This window comes from Hyla sarda, chromosome 3, assembly GCF_029499605.1.
Source record: "Hyla sarda isolate aHylSar1 chromosome 3, aHylSar1.hap1, whole genome shotgun sequence".
Taxonomy (NCBI): domain Eukaryota; kingdom Metazoa; phylum Chordata; class Amphibia; order Anura; family Hylidae; genus Hyla; species Hyla sarda.
The window spans coordinates 64,435,733-64,450,855 of record NC_079191.1 but is presented as its reverse complement, the minus strand read 5'-3'; the positions used below and the strand labels follow the sequence as shown (position 1 = coordinate 64,450,855).

The 15,123-nt window shown below is 49.6% G+C and overlaps 1 protein-coding gene across 4 annotated transcripts in view; it reads left to right on the top strand.

Moving 5' to 3' along the window:
• Positions 1–15,123, top strand: part of SMC6 (structural maintenance of chromosomes 6) — a 141,859-nt gene that overhangs the window by 89,570 nt on the left and 37,166 nt on the right. For all 4 annotated transcript variants that reach the window (XM_056564246.1, XM_056564247.1, XM_056564243.1 and 1 more), the window contains exons 17-19: positions 2,087–2,250; positions 4,600–4,735; positions 13,903–13,983. In XM_056564246.1, coding sequence (XP_056420221.1) covers positions 2,087–2,250; positions 4,600–4,735; positions 13,903–13,983 — 381 coding nt within the window. The remainder of the gene's footprint in view (positions 1–2,086; positions 2,251–4,599; positions 4,736–13,902; positions 13,984–15,123) is intronic.

The following is a 15,123-nucleotide window of genomic DNA, read 5'->3' as shown; positions in this document are numbered from 1 at the left end:
AATCGGATTCAGGTCTGGGGAACGGGCGGGCCAGTCCATAGCATCAATGCCTTCCTCTTGCAGGAACTGCTGACACACTCCAGCCACATGAGGTCTAGCATTGTCTTGCATTAGGAAGAACCCAGGACCAACCGCACCAGCATATGGTCTCACAAGGGGTCTGAGGATTTTATCTCGGTACCTAATGGCAGTGAGGCTACCTCTGGTAAGCACATGGAGGGCTGTGTGGCCCCCCAAAGAAATGCCACCCCACACCATTACTGACCCATCGCCAAGCTTGTCATGCTGGAGGATGTTGCAGGCAGCAGAACGTTCTCCACGGCGTCTCCAGACTCTGTCACGTCTGTCACATGTGTTCAGTGTGAGCCTGCTTTCATCTGTGAAGAGCACAGGCTGCCAGTGGCAAATTGCCAAATGTTCTCTGGCAATTGCCAAATGTCCTGCATGGTGTTGGGCTGTAAGCACAATCCCCACCTGTAGACGTTGGACCCTCATACCACCCTCATGGAGTATGTTTCTGAACGTTTGAGTGGACACATGCACATTTGTGTCCTGCTGGAGGTTATTTTGCAGGGCTCTGACAGTGCTCCTCCTTGCCCAAAGGCAGAGGTAGTGGTCCTTCTGCTGGGTTGTTGCCCCCCTTCGGTCCCCTGATGTACTGGCCTATCTCCTGGTAGCGCCTCCATGCCCTGGTCACTACGCTGACAGACACAGGAAACCTTCTTGCCACAGCTCGCTTTGATGTGCCATCTTGGATGAGCTGCACTACCTGAGCCACTTGTGTGGGCTGTAGACTCCATCTCATGCTACCACTAGAGTGAAAGCACCACCAGCATTCAAAAGTGACCAAAACATCAGCCAGGAAGCATAGGAGCTGAGAAGTGGTCTGTGGTCACCACCTGCAGAACCACTCCTTTGTTGGGGGGTGTCTTTCTAATTGCCTATAATTTCCACCTGTTGTCTGTTCCATTTGCACAACAGCATGTGAAACTGATTGTCAATCAGTGTTGCTTCCTGAGTGGACAGTGTGATTTCACAGAAGTGTCATTGACTTGGAGTTACATTGTGTTGTTTAAGTGTTCCCTTTATTTTTTGAGCAGTGTATATTAACACATACATATTATTAAGCATACAGTTCTTAGGACACATTTCTACACATTTCAGCATTTTGAAAAATGTTCCTACTAATGACAGTAACGCTTTAAAGGTAATCAGTCAGCAGACTTATGCTTCCCAATCTGTTACCACCATAAAGGAATGGCAAATGGTTCCAGCACGGACACCCACTTTTTCTTATTGTAGTTTTCATATATCAGCTGCAGCCCCTCAGCTGCAAAAAATCTGCAGCAAAATACACCACGTGTGACCGTACCCTTAGGGGGATTTCAGTCACCAGGGTGCCTCCAGCTGTTGCAAAACTACAACCCCCAGCATGCCCGGACAGCCGTTGACTGTCCAGGCAAGCTGGGAGTTGTAGTTTAGCAACATCTGCAGAAGATAAACACTGAAAACTCTTGCTAGAAATTGTCTACTATACGGATGACTACAAAGACTTCTGATGAGTTAAAGGTACCTCTCATCCAAAAAACTTTTGATATATTATAGATTAATGTATGCAGAATAACTTTACAATTGCATGTTATTAAAAAATATGCTTCTTTCTTTTTAATTTTCCACTTTGAAGAAATGACCACTAGGGGTCTCCCTACCAGTCCTGGCAGCAAGCATTTCAGACTCATGCTGGAGTCCTAAACACTACGAGCTGCCAGTCTGCTTTGTTCACAAAGGAGAACACTCCGAGCTGCCAGCCTGCTTTGTTCACAGCCCGTTTGGCTGTGAACAAAGCAGGCTGGCAGCTCTGAGTGTTTAGGACTCCAGCATGAGTCAGAAATGCTTGCTGACAGGACTGATCGGGAAAAATACAATAGAAAGAAGCATATTTTTCATTAACATGCTATTGGAAAGTTATTCAACATTCATTAATCTAAAATATATCAAAAGTTTAATTGATGAGAGGTACCCTTTAAACATGGAATGCTACCAGCAATCTAGGAATGTTGATTGTTTTGATGTCTCTTCCTATCAGAATAACAGTGAAGCTCGAGAAGTAATGCAGAAAAGCAGCAATCCGCCCAGAAACTGCAGAGAAGCCTTTACTGCTGATGGAGACCAGGTCTACAAAACCCGCTACTATTCCTCCGAGTTCAGGAGACCCAGATATCTGGGCGGTGATGTGGAAGGGGAAATCAGGTGTGTGGTGGTGCTTTTGGTTTTCATAATATTCCCTCCACATAAGAAAGGGGTTTTCCTAAGGATATGTTCACATGGGTGAAGTTATCCGCTGCAGATTTTCCAAAGGGAAATTTCCACAGCAGATTACATTGACCTCAATAGGGATTTTCCGCAACAGTGGAAATTCCACCTATGTGTTACTTTATTGGCTAGTCAAGTGTTTCCTAACCAGTGTGCCTAAAGCTAGTGCAAATCTAAAAATCCGTGCATACCGTATTTTTCGTCCTATAGGACGCACCGGCGTATGACGCACCCAATTTTTAGGGGCAAAATCAAAAAAAAAATTAAGATTTTGAACCCAATAGTGGTCTTCAACCTGCGGACCTCCAGATGTTGCAAAACTACAACTCCCAGCATGCCCAGACAGCCGTCCGCAGATTGAAGACCACTGCAGGAGGAGATAATACTCACGTGTCCCCGCCGCTCCGGACCAGTCACCGCTGCCCTGGATGTCGCTCCATCACTGTCGCTTCGGAACGTCTCTGCTGCCGGCCGGGTATCCTCTCTCTCCGTCGCCGCCATCACGTCTTTACGCACACCGACGCACATACGCGACGATGTGATGACGAGGAAGGAGAGTGCTGGCATACAGGGGATCCCTGAACGGAGAAGACACCGAAGAGGCAGGTAAGGTCCCCCCCTTTGTCCTGTAAACACTAACCCGGCTATTCAGTCGGGCTGTTCGGGACCGCTGCGGTGAAATCGCGGTGAAGCCGGGTTAGTGTCACTTTCCCGTCAGACGCGGCGGTCAGCTTTGATCGCCGCATCTGAAGGGTTAATACAGGGCATCACCGCGATCGGTGATGTCCTGTATTAGCCGCGGGTCCCGGCCGTTGATGGCCGCAGGGACCGCCGCGATAGGGGTGCGTCTTAATCACAGCCGAGTCCCGTTGCCGATCGCCTGTGCTGCCCACGGCAGTGCCGGAGATCGCTATGACGTATGCATACGTCCAATTACGCGAACGTGTCGGATGATTGGACGTATGCATACGTCCTATAACGGGAAGGGGTTAATACACTTCATTAGGCCGTGGGCAGCGCAGGAGATCGGCGACGGGACCCAGCTGTTAATTACAGCCGGAGTCCCTCCGCAGCCGCGTCCTATAGCGGGAAGGGGTTAATACACTTCATTAGAAGGAATCATTAGATTCCTCATACAGATCAATGCAGTTCTGTTGAACTCCATTGATCTGTGTTCATTTGGTTGGGCTTGATTAAGGCAGGCTCAATCAAATGCAGATCTATGGGGCAGCCATGAATACAGAGGTAAGCCCTCCGGCTACCACCACAGGGGATCCCCCCCGCGATTGTGCTGCAGGGGGGCGATCCACCCCTCTAGACCACCAGGGATGGTTATAAGAAACCTTTAGACACCGCAGTCAACTTTGACAGCGGTGATCTAAAAGGTTAATAGCCGGCCGCGGCGAGTCCCGCATGCCGGGCTATTAGCGGCGGCCCCCGGCATCTGAAATCAGCCGGGGGCCGTCAGGTATGGAGCAGGCTCGAGTCAGGAGCCCGCTCCGTACACCCTGAGCGCCGGTGTGAGGTGCAGACTTGTGTCCCATGCAAGTCTGTGCCTGCTCCTTCCCTCAGTCTGCCCCTCACACTGGCGTAATAAAAATAAAGTCGGTCCGGCCCTGCTAGGCCGATACAGGGCTAAATGTATGAAAAATGTACCTGCCCGGAGCCCGGAACTACATGTCCCGGGCATCGGGCGATAGGATTTCCACATCGCTGATACCTTGAAGTCTTTGGCACACTGGTTTGGAAACACTGGGTCAGTCATATGTAGAATAGGCATGAATACCTTATATCTCTCATAGTATCTCATGTACAGATGGTTAGCCAATCAGAGTTAAGTATTCACAGTTAAAGGGGTTGTCCCAAAAAATAAACTACCATAGTCACTGCATGTTTTTTTATGAGCAAAAACGCTGCTGCAAAGATGTTAGCTGGCAGTCAATAGAGAAATAAAACTCCAAACCCACCTGCTATTTTTTCACTCCGCAGTGGTGGGTTTTATGTGGATTTTAATATTGGTGGTTATCCCCTCAATAGATATCCCTGAGTCACATGATGAAAGAATCACATGATTTCTTATGAGAAAAACAAAGAATGAAAAATGGCAAGACTAAACCCCACTTTCTGAAGAAACGCCGCAAAAACTGCATCTTGGGAGGGCAAAATGAGGGGGTAATTTCTGCAGCTATTCTGCTGTGTGTGAATAGACTTATAACGTGCCTGCAGCTTTGGAACATTTAGGAGGATGGATGTCAACTGACATGAATATATTCTTGTTTTCTGCAGTCACCTGGAGAGAGAGGTAAATGACATTGTGGGTCAGTTTTCCACTATCCAGCAGCGAGTGCGCACCATAGACGGGGAAGTCAGGAAAAATGACAGCTTACTCCGCCAACATCATGAGACAAAGAAGAGAATACAGGTAAGTTATGAAAACTTCAGCAGTGGGTATGTTCATACACTACTGTAAAATCAGTCAGTGGCAGAAATGAAGTCCTATTTCCTTTTTGTCTTCTGCAATTTCCTGTTTTCTTTCATCCTACCAATTTTGCTACTACTTTTTTCTTTAAATGAGTATCTCTCTTTAAGAACTACCCTCTTCATCCCCCCACACTGAAAACCCCTCCCCTGTCTTTATTTTTGTTACATTGAAATGTTCTACCTTTTTATTTTCGTCTTACTGTCTGTGAGCTCTGGCACTTCTGGTTATCTGAAGCTCAACCGAGAAGAACTTCTGCCCTCTCTTCTATGCTGCGCTGCCTGGGAGAACTTACGCCCTCTCTTTTCTATGCTGCGCTGCCGGGGGGAAATAAAGCCCTCTCTCTTCTATGCTGCATTGATGGGGAGAACTTCTGTCTTCTATGCTGCGCTGCTGGGGAGAACTTCTGCCCTCTCTCTTTTATGCTGCGCTGCCGGGGAGAACTTCCTCCCTCACTCTCTTCTATGCTGCGCTGCCAATGAGAACTTCTGCCCTCTCTCTTGCTGTGCTGCCGGGGGGGAAATAAAGCCCTCTCTGCGCTGATGGGTAGAACTTCTGCCCTCTCTCTTCTATGCTGCACTGATGGGGAGAACTTCTTCCCTCTCTTCTATGCTGCACTGATGGGGAGAACTTCTTTCTTCTCTTCTATTCTACGCTGATGGGGAGAACTTCTTCCCTCTCTTCTATGCTGCACTGATGGGGAGGACTTCTTCCTTCTCTTCTATGCTATGCTGATGGGGAGAACTTCTGCCCTCTCTCTTGTATGCTGCACTGATGGGGAAAATTTCTGCCCTCTCTCTTCTATGCAGTGCTGATGGGGAGAAGATGCAGCCAATCACTACAGGCTGCTTCTCCATCCCCTTCTCTCTGTATGTGTAACACAGAGAGGAGGGGGTTCAGAGCGGATCTGCCGCAATTGGCTGCACACAGTGCTTACTTTCGCCTGCTTGATTGACTGGGCAAAAAGCAAGTGCTGTGATGAGATTAGGTCCCGCCCGCATTTCCTATGTACGCGTGAGACACTGAATGACGGCTGGACCGCAAGTGAGCCCCCTAATAGCCGTCATTTTGCGGGCAAAAAAATATATAAATATTATATATTTTTATTTTTAAATGGAATAAATTAGGAAGTTTACTAATTATACAAGATGCATCAAATATAAAAAAAAATATGTTTAATACCTTAGGGACTCAGCCTATTTTCACCTTAAAGGGGTAGTCCAGTGGTAAAAAAACTTATCCCCTATCCTAAGGATAGGGGATAAGTTTGAGATCGCGGGGGGTCCGAACGCTGGGGCCCCCTGCGATCTCTCTGTACGGGGGCCAGGCTCTTCGGCCAGATAGCGGGTGTCTCAATACATCTCTATGGCAGAGCCGAAGATTGCCGAAGGCAGCGCTTCGGCTCTGCCATAGAGTTGTATTGAGGGGGCGTGTCGGCCGCCGCTTCGTGTGGAGGTCGACACGCCCCCTTCCCGTGGGCTGTCGGGGCTCCGTACAGGAGATCGCAGGGGGCTCCAGCGGTCGGACCCCCCGCGATCTCAAACTTATCCCCTATCCTTAGGATAGGGGATAAGTTGTTCACCACTGGGTTCACCACTGGACTACTCCTTTAAGGACTGAGCAAATTTTCGTTTTTGCATTTTCGTTTGTTCCTCCTTCCCTTCAAAAAATCTTAACACTTTCAATTTTGCACCTACAGACCCATATAAGGGCTTGGTGTATGCATCACCAATTGTACTTTGTAATGACATCACTTATTTTATAATATAACCTGCGGCGAAACCCCCCCAAAAAAATTTTGTGCGGTGAAATAAAAAAACACCATTTTGTAACATTTGGGGACCGTTTCTGTGCAGTGCACTTTTCGGTAAAAGTGATAACTTATCTTTATTCTGTAGGTCCATATGGTTACAAGGATACCCAATTTATATAGGTTTTAATTTAATTTTAATACTTAATATTTTTTAATTATAAACTACATGCACCAAAATTAGTATGTTTAAAATTGGCATCTTCTGACCCCTATAACTTTTTTTTCTCTATCGGCTCCATTGGGGGACACAGACTGTGGGTGTATGCTGCTGTCTCTAGGAGGTGTGACACTATGGTAATAAAAAAAAAAGTCGGCTCCTCCCAGCAGGATATACCCGCCTTCAGGCCCTGAGCTAATCAGTTTAAGCTTAGTGTCTTTTTCTTTTCTGTTTTCAGGTGGGGACTCAAGGACTCCGGTTCCCTGTTTCCCCATTGCGAGTAAGGGGGCACAGACATTGCGTATATGCGCTGTTCACCCCCTCTCGCCAACGGTCAGCGCCTGGGTTGGTACCTCATGGGTCCGGGTCCCCCTATTTCCCTGCTCGCCTCGCTCGCGCATAGCAGCCATGCTTGATGCAGGTAACTAAAGCTGACTGAAGACTTCACTGAAGACTCCATTAGGTAAGTTTTTCTGACTGAGGTAAGTACTTTCCTCCCTTTTCTCCTTAGGTACGGACTTTCAATCTCTGGAGACCCCTGTTTTTGGCCCACCTTTCAGGTTATGGGGCTGGCTTATACAGGGGCCGGACTTTTTTTCTAGGAAGCAGTGGCATTTCAGGGGGCATGTAATCTATGTTTTACATTGGGCACTTCACTGTATGTGTGTGTGTGCGTGTGTTTCTTGCGACTATGTCCACAGCGCCTTATATGCGGCTGTCAGCCGCGGCACTGGTACGGGCCGGGCGCTCTCAGCGCCGGCTTACTTTCATTTCTCCGGCAGCGCCTTATATGCGTCTGACAGCCGCGGCGCTGGTACGGGCCGGGCGCTCTCAGCGCCGGATTACTTTCACTTTCTCCGGCAGTCTCTGCCGGCGTATAGGCCGCCCGCTCTATTTTCCCGAGCGCATATGCGGCTGACGTGCACTCGGGACAAGGAGCGGGCGCCATTACAGCTTCTTCTCGGCAGTCTATAGCTCTGCCCACAGGGCTGTCGGAGCTCTTCAGAGGCGCGAAGTAGCCTCCAATCAGCGCGATTTTCAGTTAGAAGGGGCCAATTAGTTAGTGCCTCTGCTTCAGGCACACCCCTCTCTCCCTATTGGCTGGCCTGTTTCTTACTCTCTAGCTGCACGGAGCCGAGTTCTCCTCACTGCAGCTGCAGGAGACACAGACTAGGGTGAGAAAGTTCCTGTCTCTTTTCTCATTATGTCCGTACCCAGAGCTGTTCATCCCTCTAAACAGAAACCTGGAATGTCAGTGACTTATTTTGTCTGTAAGCACTGTAATACCAAGATGTCTGGCTCTACTGAGCCCACTTGCCCTGCCTGCTCCACTGCTCCCCCAGACCCCTCGGTACCCCCTGATGCCCTTTCGGTTCTGGTGGATTCAGCCGCTCCACCAGCCTGGGTCTCTTCCCTGACCCAGTATATGGCTGACTTGACCCAAGTCTCCCGTTCGGTGGCTGAGGCCTCCCGGGAAGTGGTGTCCGCCTTGAAGGGGTCGTCCTTGCGCAGGGCCTCTGAGAGGGCCCACTCCTCGTCTCCACATACTTCACGCTCTCACAAGCGTACTAGGGGTGCCACGTCTGACTCTTCCATTGAATCTTCAGATAGATGTGGGCGTTCCCCTCGTGGGTCCCCCCCCCCCTCCTGTCATCTGGGCACAAACGTCGACTTCCTCTACTCGTTCACATTCTCCTGGTGAACTGGCGGACAAGGCTTCCGAGCCGGCATCTGAGCCATAAGAGACACCTTTCATATAGAGGACCCAGGATCTTCGGATGTCACTCCAGGAGTATCCTTTCATCGTGCTAAGCCAGCACCGCAAAGGATCAGCTCCCACGCTGACTTTGACGACATTCTGGAATCTGCATGGAAACATCCAGACAAGAGGTTCCCGGGAATCAAGACGATTCAAGAACGTTATCCATTTGACAAGGACTTTGTCACTAATGTGGTTTCCCCTCCCTCAGTGGATCCACCAATCTCCCGGATCTCTAAGGAGACTACACTGCCACTGGCAGATGCCGCTGCCTTCAAGGATACCACGGACAAGAAGGTAGAATCCTTAGCGAAGTTTGCCTCTGAAGCAGCTGGCTGTTCTCTTCTTCCCATCTTCGCCTCGACATGGGTGTCCAAGGCCCTGTCGGAGTGGTGCTAAAAGCTCTATCAGGATATCTTAGCGGGATCCCCCCCCCCAGAGGATCTATCTGCTCTGGCTCTCCAATTTCCTAAAGCTGGGGACTTCCTGTGTGCAGCTTCCATGCAGTAGCCCATTGTTCTGCCTTTGCTGTGGGTCACCTAGCGGCTCTCCGCCGCTCTATGTGGCTTAAAGCTTGGAATGCGGATGACGCTTCCAAAAGGTCTCTCACTGAGCTTCCTTTTACGGGTGGCCATCTTTTTGGCAAGCGCCTTGATGAGATTATCTCTGAGGCGACGGGAGGTAAGAGTTCCTTGTTGCCTCAAAATAAGGCTCGCCCTACTTCCCAAAGGAAGTCCTCTTCCTTTCGGTCCTTTCAGGCCTTTGGCTCCAGCAAAGGGTCCAGACAGACGCCTTCGCAGGACAAGAAGGCTCCCTCGTTCCGGGCGCGCCTGTCTTGGAAGTCAAACTCCAACCTGTCTGGCCGTTTTGCACCCAAATCAGGCAACCGCAAGCAAACCCACGTCTGCATGAAGTGAGGCCCCAACCCGCGTTTTTTTTCTCGGGTGGGAGGTCGTCTCTTACTTTTTCGAGACGTCTGGACCTCACACATTCAGGACTCTTGAGTCAGGGACGTGGTGTCCAATGGTTACCGAATCGAATTCGCCTCCCTTCCGAGGGATCGCTTTTTTCGATCCCGGGTCCCCCGGTCGCCTTCTCTGGCGAAGCAATTTCGAGAGGCTCTCCAGTCTCTGCTTCTCCAGGGGGTTATCGTTCCCGTTCCTCCAGGGGAACGGTTCCGGGGTTTCTATTCCAATCTTTTTGTGGTTCCCAAGAAGGACTGTTCTGTCCGACCAATCCTAGACCTCAAGCGTCTCAACCGTCATCTTCTCATCCGACACTTCCGAATGGAATCTCTCCGTTCGGTGGTGGCGTCCCTGGAACAAGGGGAGTTTCTTTCATTGGTGGACATCAAGGATGCCTACCTCCATGTGCCAATATTTCCATGCCATCATCGGTACCTCCACTTTGCGGTTCCGGAGGGGCATTTTCAATTCGTAGCCCTCCCCTTCGGTCTGGCCACGGCTCCTCAGGTCTTTACCAAGATCCTTGTGCCAGTGATGGGCCTGTACGGTCGAGGGGAGTCTTGGTGATACCCTACCTGGACGACCTTCTCATCAAGGCTCCAACCAGAGTCCAGAATCTGGAAAATGTGGACGTCACTCTCCACACTCTGGATCGCTTAGGGTGGATGGTCAACCGGGACAAGTCAGTCCTCTGTCCTACCCAGTCTCTAACCTTCTTGGGATTTCGCTTCGACGCAGCCTCTGCCCGAATTTGCCTCCCGCCGGACAAACGTCTGGCGCTTCTGTCGGGGGTCTGCTCCCCTCGGAACCCAGGTCTCAGTCCCCATCCGCACTTGCATGGAAGTCCTGGGTCGGATGGTGGCAACTATGGAGGCCGTACCCTTTGCCCAGTTTTATTACCGCCCCCTTCAACTGGTGATTCTCTCTCAATGGGACAGGTCTCCTCTGTCCTTCGATCGTCGGATTGTTCTCCCTCGCAGGGTCAGTCAGTCTTCTCTGGTGGCTCCGCTCCCCCCTTCTTCTCCAAGGGAGGTCATTTCTTCCCCTTCACTGGCAGGTAGTTACAACGGATTCCAGCCTGTCGGGCTGGGGCAGCGTGTTCAGGGATTGGACGGTTCAGGGACTCTGGTCTCCTGGACCCTTATTCCGATAAACATATTGGTATTACAGCCGATTGTTCTTTGTCTTCATTGGGAGTCCCGGCTTCAGTCCCTTCCTGTCCGCGTCCAGTCGACAACGCCACGACCGTGGCGTACATAAATCGACAAGGCGGCATTTGCAGCTCGGCAGCCATGGCCGAGGTGACCAAGATTCTCATCTGGGCGGAATGCAAGGTTCCGGCCATTTCAGCTATTCACATTCCGTGAGTGCTCAACTGGGAAGCGGACTTCCTCAGTCGGTCCTCACCCGACCCCGGCGAGTGGTCTCTACATCCAGAGGTCTTCGCGCAACTCTGCAACCTCTGGGGCATTCCGGACGTGGACCTCTTCGCGTCCCAGCACAATCGGAAGATCCTTCCTTTTGTGTCCAAGTCCCAGGACCCTCAGGCTCTGGCCGTGGACGCCCTAGTGATTCCTTGGGCAGGGTTTGCCCTACCCTATCTGTTCCCTCCCCTTCCTCTCCTTCCCAGGGTTCTGAGGAAGCTCCAAACAGAGGGCGTCCCCGCCATTCTGGTACCTCCAGATTGGCCCCGAAGGTCGTGGTACGCCAACATAGTCAGGCTCCTGGACGACGCTCCACTGCGCCTTCCGCTCTGTCCTGACCTGCTCTCTCAGGGTCCTCTTTGCCACCCCAATTTACAGTCGCTGCATTTGACGGCGTGGCGGTTGAGACCGCGGTTTTGAGGGCCCGCAGGTTCTCTTCCCAAGTCATTCACACCATGCTCAGGGCTCGTAAGCCCTCCTCTGCAAGAATTTACCACCGTACTTAGCGGTCTTATTTTCGTTGGTATGAAGCTCAAGACTTCTCCCCGGTGACCTTCTCGGTTCCCCGTCTTCTCTCCTTTTTTGCAGTCGGGGTTGGAACTAGGGTTGTCTCTCAGTTCCTTTAAAGGTCAGGTTTTGGCCCTTGCTATTCTTTTCCAGCGGCCCCTGGCTTCTAATTCTCATGTCCGGACCTTCCTTCAAGGAGTGCCACATGCTGTTCCTCCTTATCGGTAGCCCTCCCCCCCCTTGGGACTTGAACTTGGTTCTGAGTGCCCTCAAGGGTGAACCCTTTGAGCCCCTTAGAGAGGTGTCTCTCCGCCTCCTTTCTTGGAAAGTTGCTATCACCTCCATCCGGAGGGTGTCTGAATTGGCAGCTCTCTCCTGCCATTCTCCATTTCTGGTGATCCACCAGGACAAGGTTGTTTTCCGGCCAGATCCTTCCTTTTTGCCTAAGGTGGTTTCGGCCCTTCATCTCAATGAGGACATTGTCCTCCTGTCTTTTTGTCCTTCTCCTTCTCATCCTAAGGAGCGCTTACTACACAACCTGGATGTAGTTCGGGCTGTTCGGTCTTATATCTCCATCACTTCTTCGTTTCGTCAGTGTGATTCCTTTTTCGTCCTTACGGAAGGTCGTCGTAAGGGACAACCTGCTTTCAGGGCCACCATTTCTCGATGGATTCGTTCCGCCATTTCGAAGCCTATCGCTGTATGGGGAAGATTCCTCTTTTCAGGGTTGTGGCTCATTCTACCCGTTCTGTTGGGGCATCCTGGGCTCTCCAGAATAGAGCCTCAGCCTCGCAGATTTGCAAAGCGGCTACCTGGTCATTTTTGCACACTTTCTCGAGGTTCTACCGAGTTCATACCTTCGCATCGGCGGATGCTAGTCTGGGTCGTAAAGTGTAGCAGGCGGCAGTGGTTCGGCCGCCTGCCTGACTGCTTATCTGCCCACCCAAGGGACGGCTTTGGTACGTCCCACGGTCTGTGTCCCCCAATGGAGCCAATAGAGAAAAGGAGATTTTTGTTTACTTACCGTAAAATCTCTTTCTCGGAGGATCCATTGGGGGACACAGCTCCCGCCCTTTTTGGGGGTTTCCTTTGGTTCTCTGTCCGAGGGTGTGTTCAGTTATGTTTTTTTCTTCTGGTTCTCGGACAGTTTTGGGGTTCTTTGACCTGTTGGTCTCCTACTATTGCTCTGGAACTTAAACTGATTAGCTCAGAGCCTGAAGGCGGGTATATCCTGCTGGGAGGAGCTGACTTTTTTTTTTTATTACCATAGTGTCACACCTCCTAGAGACAGCAGCATACACCCACGGTCTGTGTCCTCCAATGGATCCTCCGAGAAAGAGATTTTACGGTAAGTAAACAAAAATCTCCTTTTTCCGTGCACAGGGCGGTATGAGGGCTAATTTTTTTTGCACAGTCATCTGTAGTTTTTATCAGTACCATTTTTGTTTTGATGGTACTTTTTGATCACTTTTTAATAATATTTTTATGGTATATGAAGTGACCAAAAATGCACAATTTTGGATTTTGGTATTTTTTTTTTTTTACGTGTACGCTATCAACAGTGTGGTTTAGCTAACCTTATATTTTAATAGTTCGGACATTTACGCACATGGCGGTACCACATACGTTTATTTTTATTCTTTATTACATTATTTTTTTAAATGGGAAAAGGGGGGGTGATTTAAACTTTTAATAGGGAAGGGGTCAATGAACTTTTATAAAAAATAAAAATCCATACTTTTTTTTTTTTTTGCATACACTGATCAGTGTTATGCCATTGCAAAGCACTGATGAGTGTATCTGCTGCTGTAGCCGGCTGCGCAGGTAAGCTGATCGGGACATCGCGTTTTTTGCTGCAATAGTCCCGATCATCTCCGCTGAGCCGCCAGGATTCTTTTACTTTTGCTTTAGACTCCGCGATCAACTTTGATCGCGGCGTCTAAAGGGTTATTGCCAGGCATCGGCCCGATCGGCCGTTCCCAGCATTAGTTGTGGGTCCTGGCTGCCCGTTGCAACCCGGACCCACCGGATTTAACCCCTTCTCTGCCGGTGAGAACGGTTTAAACCTGTTAAACTGGACAAGGGAGTACAGGTATGCCCTGAGTCCTTAAGAATCGGGGATGCAGGGCGGTGCCCATTTACAGTGGACGGTGATGAATATTCCATTGATGAATATTCATAAGCGGCGCTGACGTCAGTGCCAGTTAGCTGCAGAAGCACCGCCCGTGCCAGTTACAGCAAGATATACACATAGAATAAAACTACAATTGCGGGCGAACGGCCAGGCGGATCCGGGCAAGGTAGGGCTCATTTTAATCAGCGTCTCCCGCACTATCCACCAGTACTGTGGATAGTGCGGGAGAAAATATCTGACCGTTTTCCTTTAAAGATATGCCCAAGATCTGAGTGTTTAGTCTTGTGTTCTATGAATTTATCCGCTTTTGTGACTATTCTGTTTGGTGTTTCTTTTTTTGTCCCTATGTAGGTACAGGTTAGGGAAGCAAATGCTCGAATAACAGAATTGGAGAATGTGGAGGAACAGCCATCCATTGACATATCTACATTGGTATGTTTTTCATGACTCTTTTTTAATTTATCTGATTTGTAAGGAATAACTCTTTATTAAGCCAGAAAAACTTTGTTTTAGCTCAGACGCTCAAAAGGATCCATATTAAAGAGTTTGTGTGTGTGTGTATGCATATATATATATATATATATATATATATATATATATATATATGTGTGTGTGTGTGTGTTAACCTGTGCTGGATTGTGTTCTCTTTTGCATCTCACTTAGTTGTCCTGCTTAATTATCAGTCTCTCCCCTGCTCCCCCCTCCCTCCCCCTGTTTTTCTCATCCTTATCTATTTAGTCTATATTCCTATAGCTGGACAATTTATGGCCCATCTTAGTGGGGTTTCTTAACATCTATTGTCTTAACCCCTGTATATTTGAGAGAGAAAACCTGTCTTTTGCTTGTGAGCTTAGAGTTGCTTTTGACTTGATAAAGGGAGGATCCACACTTTACCATAAGCGCTTGTCAGCTGTAACAACTTATTGCAGATGACTCCAAACTCACTTGGCTACTTAAAGGACATCTGTACTGCATGCATTTTACAGGTTCCTGTGCCCGGGCTGCAAAAATAAACAAAATAAACTTTAACTCACCTTCCTACAATCCCCCATTGCTCCGGTACAGGCCTCATGGTCCTCCACTGCGGTACTCTTGCTGCTTCCGGTGGACGGTAACGTCACAGAGCCGTCAGCGTATCACCGGCTGCAGCGATGTCCCACCTAGGCCGGTGATAGGCTGAGCGCACTTTCATGTACGGAGCTCTGGCCTGCTCCTTACATGACAGTGCGCTCAGCCTATCACCGGCCGAGGTGGGACATCGCTGCGGCCAGTGATACGCTGACGGCTCTGTGATGTTACCATCCTCAGGAAGCAGCAAGAGTACCGCAGCGGAGAACCGTGAGGCCGATACCGTAGCAACGGGGGAACGTAGGAAGGGGAGTTAAAGTTAATTTTGTTTCTTTTTGCAGCCCGGACACAGGAACCTGTAAAATGCATGCAGTACAGATGTCCTTTAGCTTGGATGCAGCAGTCCATAGTCTGTCCCATATTGGCACCCCAGTGACATAATCCTGGGGAACCATGACAGCCAGGCCTAAGGAAGTTTCTACCAACCTTGTACTGTCAGCTGCA